The 17,335-nt window shown below is 42.8% G+C and overlaps 1 protein-coding gene across 1 annotated transcript in view; it reads left to right on the plus strand.

The window, feature by feature from the left end:
• FER1L6 (fer-1 like family member 6) overlaps positions 1 to 17,335 on the plus strand; it is a 110,567-nt gene that overhangs the window by 82,636 nt on the left and 10,596 nt on the right. Inside the window, exons 32-38 of the mRNA XM_044914306.1 lie at positions 2,849 to 3,019; positions 5,608 to 5,768; positions 7,707 to 7,849; positions 10,066 to 10,154; positions 10,646 to 10,744; positions 12,973 to 13,214; positions 14,624 to 14,787. Coding sequence (XP_044770241.1) covers positions 2,849 to 3,019; positions 5,608 to 5,768; positions 7,707 to 7,849; positions 10,066 to 10,154; positions 10,646 to 10,744; positions 12,973 to 13,214; positions 14,624 to 14,787 — 1,069 coding nt within the window. The remainder of the gene's footprint in view (positions 1 to 2,848; positions 3,020 to 5,607; positions 5,769 to 7,706; positions 7,850 to 10,065; positions 10,155 to 10,645; positions 10,745 to 12,972; positions 13,215 to 14,623; positions 14,788 to 17,335) is intronic.

Here is a 17,335-nt window from a genome sequence, read left to right on the forward strand (position 1 = left end):
CTTATTATGTAACCAGCACTTCATTTTGCCAAGTGCTTTGTAGTCACTTTTTATAAGGTACTTCCAGCACAGTGCATGAATTAGACTGGTTTTATTACCCTGTTGATGGCTATGGTAAACAAAAGAAGAGGATGATGAAATAGTCCCACCAGCCTCTGGCATTGTGGAGCCTCTGCCAGAAGCCCTCCATATGTAGATGCTTTCTTCAGTGTGTTTTTAATTGTTATTGGGGGATAGAATTTGCTGGCTCAATCCTGCATGTTCCAGCAGGCAAAGTAGAGGGCTCCTGTCCCTGACCTGGAGTCTGGGGAATCCCTCTTTGCGACCTCACAGTATGAGGAAGTCACAGGCTCCATCCCCTGATGCCTGGCACCTTGCCTGCTTTACTTTCCTTCACAGCTTCTGACATAACTTGACACGTTTCTGTGTTTATTGGCCACCTCTCATCTTCCCATGAGAAGGTAAGCTCCCTTGGAGCAGGGATTTGGTCTAGTCCATCCAATGCTGCATCCCTAGAACCTACAACAGGGTCTCGCACAGAGCAGACAGATGCTCAGCAAGTATTTGGGGAGTGAATGAATGAATAGATGGAGGGACAACCTTCAGTCAGTTTCCAATCAGAATTAATGGGCCCCTGTCACTCTGCATCATCCTGAGGTGGTTTCCTTTGGCGTTTCCTCATTTTCTTCACAGTGCCTGGCATACAGGTATACAATGTATAATAAATGTCATATGAACAAATGAATAAATAAAAGAATGAATGAATGAACAACTTTGCTCTGAAGCATAGAGGTACTGAATGTTTTAACAAGGCTCAGTTTTACCCATTTCATATGCTTTCACTCTTTTTTAAAGTAATCTCTATGCCCAATGTGGGGCTCAAACTCACAACCCTGAGATCAAGAGTCACACACTCTGCTAAGCCAGCCGGGCGCCCCAGTGCTTTCTCTTTTCTCATCCCCCTTGTATTTAGAGGTAGTATCTCAGTGTGTAAGCCTAGTGGAAGCCTAGTCTTTCCCCGGGTAACTGGAAGTGCAACCACGGTGAGCTGTTTCTGGTAGTTCTTTTAATGACAGTTCCAGTGAATAGTCAAGAGAGGTTAATCTGTGAACACTCCGCTTGGGAAGATGGACCAAAGCAACTGGATCTTCTGTCAACCGTTGGCAGGGTAGTTAAGCACTTAACAAGTCCTTCCTTGGTGGCAGCAACCATGTGATGGCCAGCCTCAGAGACTGTGGCTGGAGGCTTCCTTGTGAGACACCTCCAGAATACCAAGCACAGTTTGGAATCTACATCTTGGCGCCCCAGGCAATGCTATGACTACTGATGGAAGACATATGGATTTCTTCCCCGCACAGCCATATCTCTGGCCTATTAGAGCTGCCTCAGTCAGTTCCAGTCCATGGAGCTGTGGCATCTCTCTTGCTTTCTCTCAGGAAGGCTTCATTGGTGGGGTGGGGGGGCTGGTGTTGGAATTGTAGTTGCTGCCACTGGAGACTGAGAGCCGGGGCTGAGTGGGTCTGACCCCAAGGGCAGCAGCCCAGACAGGCCAGTGGACACGGAGGGAAATCATGGGCCTTCCATCCTCCCTTTCTCCCCACCTCCTCTTGGTCCCTCGCTCACAGGCCAGCCCACAGCACCTGTCCCAGGGCAGCCGGAGTTGGGAAGAGCCGGAGAACGCTGGTGTGTTTTTTATTTTCTTCTCAAGAAGACACTTCCCTAAATTGACTCAGGATTTACTTTTTTTTTTTTTCCTCTCCAAGTTTTTATTTAAATTCCGGTGAGTTAATATACAGTGCAATATTAGTTTCAGGTGTAGAATTTAGTGATTCATCCCTTACATACAACACCCAGTGCTCATCCGTACAAGTGCCCTCGTTAATTATCTTCTGTAATGCTCAGCAACGCGGATAATGCATTATCCCAGGAAATCCCACGGCACTGCTTTTCAACACCTTGCGCTAGTGAGGTATCATGGAAAGAGCTCAGAACTAGGGGGGTCAGGGAACTGGTACTTACCCTAGCTTGACCTGATTTATGGTCCAGGCAAGTCACTTCTGTGCTCCGGATTTCAATTTCTTTATCTGTAAAATGAAGGGGTTGGGATATGGTGATTCCCGAGATCCCTTCCGGTTCAGGGAGACATTCATTGCTTACTCTCTGCAGGTGAATCCAGGGCTCCAGCAAAGCAGAGGTGAAGGAGGCAGGTCTCATGGTCGAGGGGCTCAGAAGTTTGCAGAGACTGCATTGCAGTCCTGCAATTCTGTTTTCGGGATTTTCCATCTTCAAAAGGCTTTTCATGTAAAACAAACTCAGCTGACACCCCACCCCCCATGAAGCAACCAGGGAGGGGGAAGGGAATGGCAGTTTATTGGACACCAGTTGCATACCTGCAAGCTAAATGTGTGCTTTGTATAAACAATATCACAATTAACGACCGTGCTATATTATAAAGAAGATATACTGATCCCCATTTACACCTAAGGAGGCTAAGAGGGATGGAATAACTTTCCCAAAGTTTTACACCCAAGAAGTTGCAGATTCAAATCCAAAATTGGAAATCAGTTCTGTTGGAGACCGAACCCCCAGGTGTTTCATACCCATCTTGCTGTCACCCTAGATGAAGACTGTGGGATGCGACCCACGGAAGTGGAGATCATTGGCTCCTGGAAATTGACAGCGGAATTGGAAATTGAATCTCAATGAAACATTAAATCAAATAAATATCTACTAAGTATTCACCGAGTTTAGTGAGTTCCTATGAACCGCAGGCTAGCTCAGAACAGACCGGGGAGACGTTCCCTGTGTAGCCAGATGTAGATTCCTAATGCCTTTACTTGGACCACAGGTCATTTGAGATCCAGGCCACATTCCCAAAGGACTCCCTGCTCTCCATCCTGATCTACGACCATGACCTGATCGGGACAGATGACCTCATTGGGGAGACCAGGATCGACCTGGAGAACCGTTTCTACAGCAGACACCGAGCCATCTGTGGCTTGCAGAGCCAGTACGAGATGTAAGTTCTTCTCGGGGCCGGGGCGGGGACTGCTGCACCAGCCAAGGCTCAGCTTGAATGCCTCAGAGGGGTTCCAGGTCAGCGGGGCTGGTGGGAGAAACTGTTCGCTGCACTTGAGGGTGGTTGGGACTGGGGAGGCAGCACGGATTTAGAACCCAGGGCAAGTTCTTCAAGAGTCAAGAGCTGAATTAACATGTTCACTCAATCGGCTGGGCCTGGTGGGCAGAGTTTCCTGGTGAAGAATGATGTTAGAAGAAGAATGATTAATAGTACACAAATGCCAGTATCCTAGTTAATTATAACAAACACTCAGGAGGGCTTATGATATACCAGACACTGTACCTCATTCAGTTCTCTCAAAACCCGTTGAGGTGTTATCCGCACCTTACAAAGAGGGAGGAATGGACCAGCTCTCACTCTTTACAATGATTTTGAATTCTGCTTCATCAGAAAAAATTTTTGAAAGATTTTATTTATGTATTTGAGAGACAGAGCACACATGAGCAGGGGGAAAGGCAGAGGGAGGAGAAGTAGACTCCCCGCTGAGCAAGGAGCCTGATGCGGGGCTCAATCCCAGGACCCTGAGATCATGACCTAAACCCAAAGGCAGAGGCTTAGCCGACTAAGCCACCTAGGCACCCCTCTGCTTCATTTTAAAATATAGACTACCAGCTTTATTTTTTTTAGGTGTGTTTTATCTGATATCTTAAGAAAAAATAAAAATCTTCCGAATTTCAGCCGGGAAAAATAGAAAAACACTCATTAGATTTCCATGGTGTAATTTTAGACATGCTTTTCTTGAATATAAAATAATATATATTCATTGCAGAAAATTGAGGAAATGCAGAAAGTACAAAATTATGCTCAAATTATTCCACCCAGACATAACTTGTATAAAAAATTCTTACCTATTTCCTTTTAGCATTTTTTCTATGCTGTTTTTCCCTGAAGTTGGCCTCACATTAGCCATGTCATTTTGCAAGGGGCTACTTGCATCTATCCCTATATCCTAAGCATTCTGTAGTGTCATTAAGTATTTTTTGAAATCATTGTTTTCATAGCATGGAAATCCAGTTCGGGGGCGCCTGGGTGGCTCAGTTGGTTAAGCGACTGCCTTCGGCTCAGGTCATGATCCTGGAGTCCCGGGATCGAGTCCCGCATCGGGCTCCCTGCTCGGCAGGGAGCCTGCTTCTGCCTCTGACCCTCCCCCCTCTCATGTGCTCGCTCTCTCTCATTCTCTCTCTCTCAAATAAATAAATAAAATCTTAAAAAAAAAAAAAAAGAAATCCAGTTCGGTTTGGGGGACTCTTGTGAATGTATAAGCCCCATGAGGTGTTTACCTGAGAAGGTACCATTCAGAGAACGATGCGTTCTTCTCACTCTGAAGTCAGGGAAGGAGGCCACAGGTAAAGATGGTGCCTCTTCTGTTCAGAAGAATTTCCTGACGGTGGAACCACCAGGGAGCAGAATAGTTTAGTCAAGGGGGTTGTAAACTTTGTTTAGTAAATTTTTAAAAATAGGTGAGAACAAACAAACAAACAAGAAAGCAACCAAAACCAAAACCAAAACCAGAACACCTATTTCTGGGGAAGCCTGTGTACGTATGGCTCTGGGCATGGCTTGGATGAACTTTTCAGGATCCTCGTGTCTTTGGCACAAGGTAGGAACACTGCTTTATAGTTATGTTTTGATTTATTTAAATACTTAAATAAGTTAAATTCTGATGAATCCTGTGTCCCAGGGAACAGAGAAATCCAAACTTGTCTTGGTCATGGCTCATAGGGAGCATTTCATTGCAACTTAATATTTTTTAACCAAACAGCTAGTGTTTAAGGGAAGAAGGGGTTGGAAAGATTTAGAAACTAAGCACCAGGAAAATCACAGATTAGAGAAACCGCACATCTAGACTCTCCACCTGTGACGTGAGTCTCCAATACGATTTTGGTGGGGGAGGAGAGGGGAAGAAAGAAGCAGAGTAATTGAAAGGCTGAGCTAAGCTTTCCTCTTAGAAGCAGTAGCAGTCAGATGGCTCTTCTGCAAGGGATAGAACAAAACTAAACAGGAACTGCATGCAAAGAAATCCAGACCACAGAAAGCAGATGGCTGACTGCCAAAGGCTGAGCAGGGCAAGGAGGCAAGGAGCAACCACTTAAAGGGTACAGGGTTTTCTTTTGGGGTGATGAACAATTTTTGGAACTAAGTAGAGGTAGTGATTATACAACATTATGAATGTACTACGTGCCACTGAACTGGACCATTTTATGTTATATGAATGTCACTTCAATTTTTGTTTTAAGGTACATTTCTTGAAAAACACACACACATACACAAAAACAACTACTGGCAAAGGATTTTTATGTCAAGCTACTCAGAAGTCTTGACTTTCATTTAAGCATGCAGATGCAGAGGAATTAACCAGAAAAGAGAGAAAACAAAACAAAAAACATTAGCCCCAAGTGTATAGAATGGCAAGAAATCTAAAGGAAACCACTGATCATACTTAGGTGGTGCTTTTAATAGCTACTTTAAGTGTGTCCTCCCAGGGGAAGGCAGGCCTCACCCCATCCATCCTTTCCTCCTGTTTCTAGAGAAGGATACAACGCCTGGAGAGACACATCCAAACCCACTGAAATCCTCACAAAGCTCTGCAAAGACAACAAGCTGGATGGACCCTACTTTCATCCTGGGAAAATACAGATAGGAAATCAGGTCTTTTCTGGAAAAACAGTCTTCACGGAGGAGGACACGGGTAACTCCCCCAGTGTATCCTGCTGACGTTGCTCTTCTTTTGAAAAGCCTGCTTCTGGTGGTATTTGTGGCTGGGAGAGCAGCTATTTATTGTAAAGTAATCATGCTCCTGGTAGAAAATTTGGAAAAGAAAAGAGGATAATGAAAATCACTCAGAATCCCCAAATTCAGAGATAAGCATGCTGCTTGTTGGTGTATTTCCTTACAGTGTGTGTGTGTGTGTGACATTTTTACAGAATTGGAAGTGTACCATATATAGTATTGTATCCTGCTTTTTCTATTTCCAATAGATTATGATGGTTTTCCTTTGTTCTTTGAGAGTGTCATTGACAATATTCCTTTTTATGGCTGTGTCATTTATTTACATTGTGTCTTGTTTTTTGTACATTTCTGTACAAAAGAAACATGTTTCTTATACATATTTTTGCACATTTCTGATATTTCTATAGTGTAGATCACACAAATAGGGTTGTTGTGTTGGAAGGTAGGCAGTAACCTTAAAATGAATATGATATAAAACAAATCATTGGACACATCCCAAATTACCCCCACAAATGTTATACCAACAGTTCTCTTATTTCAGTACCAAGAAGCAGATTTTCCATATAAGCACATGGGACATACCAGGAAGATTCCAGAGGGGCTTTCATAAATTGAGGATGAGAAAAAAAAGCCACCTTTACTTTACTTTCATGATACAGAACAATTCTTGTAATGCCATTCCCATCCACTTGATGCAAATCAATAGGTGTAGAGTTACATATGGGCAAAACACAGGTTCAGAGCTTCTGATGCAAAGCACCCAGTTAAGGATATATCACTGGATGTGTTCACAATGTTATGTTGATCCCGCCACTTTGACACCAGAATTTCTTCTCACCTTGTTATTTTGACCCCAAGAACCTCTTGAAAGTTTTTTCATGCAGAGTAATTGACATTTAAATTGTGTATTAATGACATCTTAATGAATTTCTCTTGAGAAAAATATTTTTTCACAATATACGCTATTAGGCCAATTAATTCCTTTGTCAATATTCTACATTTCATGATGAAACCATTTTTTTTGGCCACCAAAAATCTGAAATGATATTCATTTCAGTCAGTCAAGAACTGATTAAACTTTATGACAAAAGATTTAGTTCACTGATTATGTGTTCATCCCCATCAACTTCTACTGATTGTAATTATTGCTATTGGGAGATTGTGTGTGTGTGTGTGTGTGTGTGTGTGTGTGTGTGTGTGTGGCCTTTTTAAAACTGAACTCAACATCCCTATGTCAAATTTGGCCATTCTAAACTTTATCAAAAAATTTGATTTTTTTCCAGCAATTTTTGTGTTATTTTTGCAAGTACTTTTTCTGCCAGTAGTTTTTATTATGTATTGCCTTCTTTGGTAAGATGACAGATGTGAGAACCTTCCCTATGAGCAAGTACGTTAGTGGGAAGGAACAACGAGAAAAGATAAGACTTCCATGAACACATACTGTGTGGATTTTACCACCTGTTCAGGACCACCCAGATCTACTAGGCCCTCTCACACTATGGTGTTAACAAATAGTCTTATATCTCCAGGAAATATACCCTTTCCAGTACCTCAAAGCCAAGCTTGCAGTTCACAGGCTCTAGAGGAATCTGATTCAAGGGACAAATGGAGCCACAGACTCTGAGACCTTGACTGCACTCTGGTCATCTTGTCAACCCATCTCACTTCCTGCTCTCTAAACCTCCTGTCTCTTTCCCTTCCCTCCACTCTACCCCCACTTCTTTCTATTCTCTTTTTGTCCTTTCTCTCTTTTGCAGTTTTACTCTCTCCCCGTGCCTTAGTACATTTAAATTTAACCTTTAAGGGAGTGTTTAAAAGTGCACCTGACAGCCCATCATTGTTCCATTATGGGAAAATCTATCGGACAAATGTCTTTATTCTTCTTTCTTCCGTGCAGATGAGACAGTGGAGTCTTACGAGCACCTGGCCCTCAGGGTTTTACAGTCATGGGAGGATATACCAGAGGTTGGGTGTAAGCTGGTTCCTGAGCACATAGAAACTCGGCCACTGTACCACAAGGATAAGCCAGGAATGGAGCAGGTAATGGCCAAGACGGTTCTGGCCCCAATAGGTGTGTTCCTTCCCAAGGAATAGGACTTTGTCCCTAAAAGTTATTCTTGTGTTCCCTATGGTAATGGTTCTCAACCAGAGACAGTTTTGCCTCCCTGCCCCAGACTTTAGCAATGCCTAGAAATATTTTTGTTTGTCTCAGGTAGGTGGGGATGCTACTGGCATCTAGTGGGTAGAAGTCAGAGATGCAACAAAACATCCTGTACGGCATAGCCAGCCTCCCACAACGGAGAATTATTCAGCCCCAAATGTCAACAATGTTGAGGTTGAGAAATTCTGCCCTCAAGTCAGAGTCGGATTTAGTGCTTTTTGCCTTTTTAATGAATTTGAGTTATCACACTCTGTTGAAAGAATGCTGATATTTGAGAAACTTCAAAATCCATCTGACATGCCCAAGACCTGTCCAAAATCTATCAGTAACCCCACAGGCCATTAGTTTTCCCAGGGAAGCAATAGATGGTGGCTTATTCTGAAGAACTGGCAAGAGGAAGCTGTTTGGAAAAAATAACCAGAGATCTGGGTTAGGAATTAGAAGTGAAAAGAAGATCAACTTTATTAGGAGCCCTCTTGATATGTACTTATTAATTATATGTACGTAATTAATACATACTTATATACTAGGCCCTTTATGTAAATTATCTCAGTTAGGATGATCATAGATTTGTTTGTCCAAATGATGGCCATTTTGAGAGTAAAAGAGGCTGCTGTTAATAATTAAGCTGGTACAAGGGGCACCACCAGGATTTTCCTAGACAAATAGGGGTGTGTGAGTCACCTTACCTTATTCCCTAATACAGCCTCATGGTGTACTTATTATGATCCTTGCTTTTAAGATGAAGAAATTGAAGTTCATAGAGTTTAACTAACTTGCTCAAAGTTACTCATGTGGTAAGTAGTAGAGCGGGATTTCACCCAGGCAGTTTGAGTTTCCTGTCCCAGCGCTGGACTCACTCACTGTGTCACTTGGGCAAAACATATGAGCTTGACTCCAATGGGGCAGTTTCCAATGGCCACACTGCCATCTCAGTGGTGTTGGGAAAGTGCCTTTTATCAGATGTAGAAGCCTATGATTAGTTCCTAAAATTCACTGCCAGGTGTTTAAAACCTTTTGGTTATTGGTATACTTCATTTTGCCATGTGGCTTTTTGGTTACAAGTGAATGTTAATATCTCTTTAGAGACTCTAGGATTGTAATCCTCCATTCATTGGTTCTTCTCTTCCCAAACGCTAAACTCGTTGCTTAAATTGTCCCTTCCCTAGGAAAGCCCTTTTATTTTCTAGCCAAAGCCCCTCCTTCCCCTAATTCCTACAGATCCTCCCTGTTCTGGTTGGGAACCCCACTTCCTTCATATAAAATCTCCCCTGACCATCCCAGGCCTTGTTGATCATTCACCTTCTTGTCTGAGCTGATGGAGTACTTAGAATGTATACCACAGAGCTGAGCATTGAATCCACTGGGACTTCTCCCCACATGGGCACTCAGATCCCTTGCAGCAGGGTAAATTCTGATGTATGGAGTCCAAAGCAATGGATGGGAGGCCTTATTCTGCCACTAATTAGCCACAGGACTCCTATCATTTCTTTGGCTGCTCTAAGCCTTGGTTTCTTTAGATGTGTAACACAGAAATATAGCTGGGCTAAGCAGTTATGGAGATAAAGATGTTAAAGCACATTGGAAACAATGAAGCATGATACCTCTGACAGATAGTATTATTATCTTTTTAATCCTTAGGAGTTTATAGAAAAAGCAGTCTCTGGAGTCAACAGACAAGGGTTGAATCCAGACTCTGCTACATATTGTCTGTGTAAGCATGGGCAAGTTGTTTTCTCATCTATCAAGTAGGAATAATAACATCCATCCTTTGGGGATAGTGGGGGAATTGACATAATGTTTTGTCAAGTGCATAGTACTGTGTCTACCACATAGTAGGTGCTCAATAAGGGTTTGCTTGCCTTTCACCTGCTCTTAACATATGTTCTGACTAATTCTTAATAAAAATGTAAGTTCTGTCTTTGTCAACAAATATCCTAAGCATGTATAATATGAGTAATATCCATATGATAAGATATGATATGATATATAGCTAATATCCATGACTAGTCAAGGGATCTGTTAACACCATGAATGATCAGTTGCCCATGTGATACCCCACCAAAGTTAAAGGAGATCTTCTTTTCTTGACCAGGGCCGCCTGCAGATGTGGGTGGACATGTTTCCCAAAGATATGCCTCCACCTGGACCTCCTGTTGACATTTCACCAAGGCAGCCGAAAGGGTAAGTCAGCTAGCTGCAGCCCTACCTTCAGGGGAAGAGACCATGGTAGCCAACTAAAAGATCATGACATTTGATCAATTACAATGATTGTTGCACTGTAACTTGAGTTACATTGATCAGTTGACACCTGATAATCATATCTCACTTTCCATCTGGCCATTTACCACAAGGGTGAGTGAGAGTAATGGTAGCAGTGGTTATGGTTGAAATGCTGGCTCGTGTTATATGTAGGGGCTATTATGCTTCAGCATTCTGCAACATTCTGAAAAATGTCAGCTAATGGAAGAAAATACTGCTCAGAGAACTTCATGTCCTTGGTGATTCCAGCTGGGACACTTGGTTTTGAAGGAACCAAGACCTTAAGTGTTGATATTTTTGAACGTGGTAAAGTTGAAGAAGCCCACTGACACACAGCAATACCAGAATCCCATACACACCAGCTGACTCCGCTTTCAAGGTCTTCAGCCTAATGCTGCCTTCCCTTATCCCAGGTATGAATTGAGAGTAACCATCTGGAACACTGAAGATGTCGTTTTAGAGGATGAGAATATCTTCACAGGACAAAAATCAAGTGATATTTACGTTAAAGGGTAAGGTCATCAACAAACTCCATGCCCCCTTTTCTTCCCCTTCTCCTCTCTTTAACCCCTAACTGAAGCTATGCCTCATGGAAGGTACTCCACCCCACCTCATACAGAAGGAGTCCATCTTACTCACCTTTTTAGATAAGGTCACTTCCTTTGTCAAATATTATTTGGTCATTATGCTAAGAATTATCTTATGAAAATATTTTTGTGAGAAAATTTTATTATATAAACATCACTTTCAGTTAAATGTTGGGTACCTAAGCTTTTTGAGTGGCATTCAAAATACCTTTACACCTGAAGCAAGTAGAGAGATGTAATGTAGCTGATGAGAGATTCAGTGTTAGGAAGGTTGTAAGACTAATACAGAAGCTAAAAGTTGCACCTTACCCTTTGCTAGTTCTACTGATAGGAACGACACCAACCTAGGACTCAGGAAACTACCCTCTTCCTCCCTCCCTCCCTCCCTCCCTCCCTCCCTCTCTCTCTCTCTCTCATCTTGGCTGTGACACAAATGCTTCCTTTGAGCCCCTAGTCATGGAGACAGATGAGGTGGTAGAGAATCAGAAGCAAAAGTGATTCAAACATGTCCCCTTGGATAAAACCCATCTCAGAAGTAGTGAACTCATCTCAGCCTCCTTTTGGCATCTCTTTGCCTTCCCCAAACAAGGAAACTTCTTCTTCATTGGCTCTATTTCTAGTACGCCATTAAATCCTATCCATTTAGCTTCCCAAATGGCCATCAGCACCGTCCACTTCCATCTTCACCACACCACCATCATAGTCTTTCCCTCCATCATTTCTTGCTGAGGCCACTGAAGTACCATGTGGGTTGGTCTGTCTGTACTCACTCTTGCCTCCTATAGCTTATTCTCTATGTTGAAACATGGGTTATCTTCTCAAAACACAATCTGATCAAATCAGATTTAATAACATCCTATTTTCTCTGGATGAAGATTCAGATCCCTAATATGTCCTAAAATATCCCATCTGACTAGATCCTCCTATCTCTCCAGGCCCATCTCATTCTTCCTTGCTTTGTGCTCTCTAGTCATGCTGAGCTTCTTTCCCTCATTGGAATGTGCGCCACCACACCACAGGGCCCTTGCACATCTCTCGCTGGTGACTTCTGCCAACCTCCCCTCCATCTCTCCATCCCCTTCCCTCTGTGGCTGTAGCTCTATTAAGGCAAGGACCATCTCTATGTGCTCCCATCACTCCTCTAGCAACTAGCTCACCCCTTGCCTCATAACAGATACCACATATATATTGGTTGAGTGAGCACCATCTTTACTTAAATAATTGCATCCATACTCTGAGTGGTACCACTCCTGTGAGACAAGGAAGGTCTTTATCTTTCCCTGACCTGTGGGGAAGGGGTGTCTGCTTTCAGAAAGCAAGTGGTTTGGAGTTATCAGTTAAAGTTAAAAGCACCTCAATAATTCACCAGGGCTAAAGTACTAGAGGAAAATGTATTAATGGTAGCTTACTCTATACTGGGGTTGGAGGAGGAAGACCAGATAAGAGGAAATAACATTCTATATAACTTGGAGTACACAAAGCACCTTACAGCTATTACCTCTTATAATTCTTCAGAACAACACTATGAACTAGGTACTGTCATTGCTTCCATTTTCCAGATGAAACAGAGGTACAGGGGGTTTGAGACCTTATCCAGGGCTTTCCAGTTAGTAATGGCAGAGCCAGGACTAGAATCCAGGTGGGTGCAGACAGGCTTCTACCCTCCATGCCATGATGATGCAGGCCTGCTGGGCTTTTGAGGCCCAGAACCAGAGAGGAGGGAGCTGATCACAGGCCTGATACCACGAGTCTAAACCAGGCCAATTGTACAGGCCCACCAGGGTAGTGGGTGCAGAGGTGGGACCCTCACAGGAAGCCCCAGGGGGAGAGGAAACTCCAATTACACTTTCCCTTCACGTTTCCCGAGTCTTCCCTCTTTACTGCATGGGGCTTCAGTGCCGCTCCAGAACAACCAAAGACATCTCCCAAACCTGGCTTAGAATGAGAGTCTCATTTCTCTTTCAGATGCTTTGACTCCTATTTCTCTCTTTCAGATTCAGTGGAAACTTCCATCTGAATCTAACTATATCATAATTTAAAAACTATGATCTGTGACCACATTGAAACTAGTTAAATCACTCTTGATTTTACTGATGCCTGAATAATGTACTCAGGGACTCAGGGTGTGTAATTCTTTTTCTGTCTTTATTTAGGTGGATAAAGGGTCTGGAGGATGACAAGCAGGAGACTGATGTGCACTACAACTCCCTGACTGGCGAGGGGAACTTCAACTGGCGCTTCCTGTTTCCATTTCAGTATCTCCCAGCTGAGAAGCAAATGGTCATCACCAAGAGGGAGAACATCTTTTCCTTAGAGAAGATGGAGTGTAAGACACCAGCCGTGTTGGTGCTCCAGGTTTGGGATTTTGAAAGGCTGTCTTCTGATGACTTTCTGGGTAAGCTGGTGGCTTCGTAAAGTTCACATTAACGTTAAGGGCTCCGTCCCAGTTTTTGGAGAGCTTGGTTTGATTTAGCTACAAGGATAACAATTTCAGTGCTATTTATGATAGCAAAAGATTAGAAACACTCCAAATAGGCATTAGTAGGGGATTGGCTGAATAAGTTATGGCACATCCTTATGGTGGAAGATACGTTTTCAAACAGACTTAAATTCATCTTTGCTCTACCAATGAGAAGCTGTTAAATTTTGAGCTAGTTACTAGTCTCCTCTGTACCTCAGTTTCCTTCAGTTATAAAATGGGGATGGTAATATTACATATCTCAGAGAGTGTTTGCAGCTCTAAATTTGAAGTACAGCTTCAAATCTAATATAATTAAAAATATAACTTAATTTAATATAATTAAATATAAATTTAATATAGAATTATTACAATTAATATAATTTAATGTAATTTAGTGTAAAATTAATATAATTTAATATAAAAATATAATTTGATTTAATACTTTTACAATATAATTTGAAAACACACATAGTAAGCACTCAGTAAGTGATAGTCCCACAGCCATTAAAAATATTTGAATATTTAATGAGTTGGATAGTTGTACAAGATGCATTAAGTGAAAAAAGAAGGTAGAAAAAAATCCCCTTTATGCAAAGTACATGTTTATATGTATCAGAGACAGAGAGAGTCAGAGACAGGCAAAGAAACAATGACTAACATAGGATAAAAACTAATGTGTAGAGCAGTGATCAACTTTTGGGGGATGGAATTATGGAATATTTTTCTATGAATTTCTGGTTTATGTACATGCCCTAAATGCTCACAATTAGCAAATATTCTGTAGTAGGGAAAGGTTATTAAAGAGAGAGAGATAAAATACTCTCGTACTAGTATCTTATTTTCCATAATATTCACTCATTGAAAATACTTTGTTGAGAGCCCACTAAGGTCTTGGACAGTAGCTACAAAGACAGGAAGACTTAGTCCCCTACCTGGAGGAGTTTAGTGGACTCAGAGGGAGGTGAGTTGGGGGGGGGAGGTTCTCTTCGGCAGACCCACGCTAAGGCAGAGGAAAGCTCAGAGGACAGGTACATAGTCCCCAAGCACTCAGGGAGTAGACAAGATGTCCAGCAGTGACAACACCCGAAACTGAGGCTTGGAAGTTATATACTGTAGCTGTGCCCTGTCTTCTACCTGCTACTACATTGGGTGCCTTGAGGGCACCAAACATGTCTTGGTAATATTTGTATCCCCCAAACCTAGTACATGCTAGTGATCCAATGTGGTGCTGGTTGAACGACTAGTGAGTAAATGAATGAATGAATGAATAAATGGGTGGGTGAATGATGCGTGGTGATGGATACAAAAGCCCTTCCATAACTATCAAGGGCATCTCTTCACAGGCTCCCTGGAAATGAACCTCAATAGTTTCCCCCGAGCAGCCAAGTCTGCCAAAGCCTGCGATCTCACCAAGTTTGAAAATGCAAGTGAGGAGAACAAGATCTCCATATTCCAGCAAAAGCGTGTGCGGGGCTGGTGGCCTTTTGCTAAAAGCAAGGAACTCACAGTAAGTGGCAGCTGTAGGAGACAGGGTTGGGGGGCAGACAGGGGCCATCATGCTCTTTAAGTGAATCACTTTGTAAATGTCAAGTGCCTTGAAGTGACACGGAACACTTTAAGGCAAAGTTTCTGCTGAGAGGCAAGAATTTTGAAAACTATAAATGCATTAAGCTTCTGTATTTCAGCATACTTGATTAAATAGCTATGTCAGGGTGGTTTTCTAACCTCTTAGCTTGAATTTATGCCCCTGGCATTATTTTTTTTCCCAACATTTCTTGAAATCATGCATTAAGTCTTGACTAATGTACAGTTTTAATGGAACAACCTCATCCCCTCACCCTCAAATGCAGGACTCCATTTTAAAGGTGATGCAGACTTTTAAAACTTCCTTGAGAGGGTGGCAGCAGAGAGAGCCATTTCCCCTTTTCCCCGCATTGCCAGCCTGGTCCGTGTGGCACATGCTGTGGGCGCTTAGTCCTTTCACAGATATTGGGAAGGAAGTTCTGCAGCCTCCTTAGTGCCCCTCCATAAGGGAGGGCGGATAACCCACATGATGGGCAGGGTTGAGAGAAGGGAGTTCATTGGTGACCCCTTTCCATGCTGCCTCCTCCTCTTGGTAGAGAGAATGTTCTTCCTTCTGCTCCTGTGCTTAGTGGCAGAAGCATACCTGGTTGGAACCTTCTGGTCACACCTGGTTCTCTCTCGCTGCTGTAGGGATCCAGTGTGTGTGTGGCAAGGATTCCCTTTGCACCTGCCTGGCCTGACTCCATGGCATCTAGTTTTATTATATTTTCTGGAAGGTTTTCTCTTCCTGCCATTTTCAGCTGAACCTCCAATGGGTAAGGTTGGGTCAAGAGAATGAGGCCACAGTCCTCACAGGCTTAGCACATAACAGATGCTCAATCAGTGAATTGATTGATGAATGGGTGAATTCAGCAATGCAGTCAGCATGGCCTCTACCCTCAACCAGCTCAGAGTCCAGTGAGAGAGACAGATGTGTCTAGTCGTGCATGCAATAGTCAGTGTATAAATGACACAGAGAAGGAAATGAGAGGAGGGAGGGACCTAATTCTCTCCGAGGATGTTGAGGAGTCAAGCAGAGTATCAGTTTTTCAAGAGCAAAGGCTCTTGAAAAGGCATTTTCTAGATGAAGAAGAGGGTGGATATCTACCTTGAGTAGAGGAACCATGAGGAGCATAGCATGGAGTCATGAAGCATCCCTGTGTGGAAGGCTGGCTGCCCACTGGTCAGAGTTGCCAGAGTGCAGCATGAGGTCAGGACATGGGGGACTGCCAAGCCCCAAAATCCAAATTCATGTCTTTTGATATAATTCCTGTTTCTATAAAATCATCAAGAGTAATTATGTATGCATGATTATGTAATGACCGTCATCATTTATTACACTTTTATAGCCCTTTAGAGTTTGCCAAATATGTTCAGACTTCCGTTATTTCATTTGAGCCTAGTTGACTATTTTCTGTCACTTATTTCTTTCTTCATTTCATGCAACAAATATTTCTTGAGCATCTGTTAAGTGATAGGTCCTGGGAATAAAATAGGAGTAATAACAGACATGGGTCTCTGCCAGCATGGAGCTTACTCACAGTCCAGCATCAAAGACAGACACACACATGTTGAAGAGTTTGGATTTTATCCTCAGAGCAATGGGGAATCACTGAATGATCTCCAGCAGAGAGGTGAGGGGATCTGGCTCACACAGGAAAAGTAATCCCTCATTGCTTATGTGGACAATGAGTCGGAGAGGGTCATAACTGGAGAAGGAGAAGAACTGAGGCAGAACTATAGGAAGAAAATGATAAAAATGTGCCTGAAACAAACCCAGAGAAGAGTCTCTTTTGAGAAGGACAGTTGGGCCACTGTGTCAGATGCCCCTGAGTGGTCATATAAGAAGCAGAGAAGTGTCCGGTGGATTTAGCAACATGGAGGTCACTGGTGACCTTTTGGAAAGCCTGGGTGGCTCAGTTGTTAAGCATCTGCCTTCGGCTCAGGTCATGATCCCAGGGTCCTGGGATCGAGCCCCGCATTGGGCTCCCTGCCCTGCAGAAAGCCTGCTTCTCCCTCTCCCACTCTCCCTGCTTGTGTTCCCTCTTTCGCTGTGTCTCTCTCTGTCAAATAAATAAATAAAATCTTAAAAAAGAAAAAAGAAAGAAAAGTAGTGTTGTAAAGGCTCATAGCAGCACTGTTCATAATAGCCCTGAAGTGGAAACATCCACATGTCCATCAACTGATAAATGGATAAACAAAAGATGTTATATCCATACAACGGAATATAATTCAGCCATAAGAAGGAATAAAGTGCTGATACAGGCTCCAGCATGGATGGACCTTGAAAACATTCAAGTGAAAGAAGCCAGTCTCAAAAGACCACATACTATATGATTCCATTGATAGGAAATGTCTAGAATAGGCAACTCCATAGAATGTAGATTGGTGGTTGCCAGGGCTGGAGGGACGGGGAATGGGGAGTGACTGCTAACCAGTACAGGACTTGTTTTTTGGAGTGATAAAAATGTTCCAGAATTAGTGCTGCTGAC

This window comes from Neomonachus schauinslandi, chromosome 4 (assembly GCF_002201575.2).
Source record: "Neomonachus schauinslandi chromosome 4, ASM220157v2, whole genome shotgun sequence".
In the NCBI taxonomy this organism is placed as follows: domain Eukaryota; kingdom Metazoa; phylum Chordata; class Mammalia; order Carnivora; family Phocidae; genus Neomonachus; species Neomonachus schauinslandi.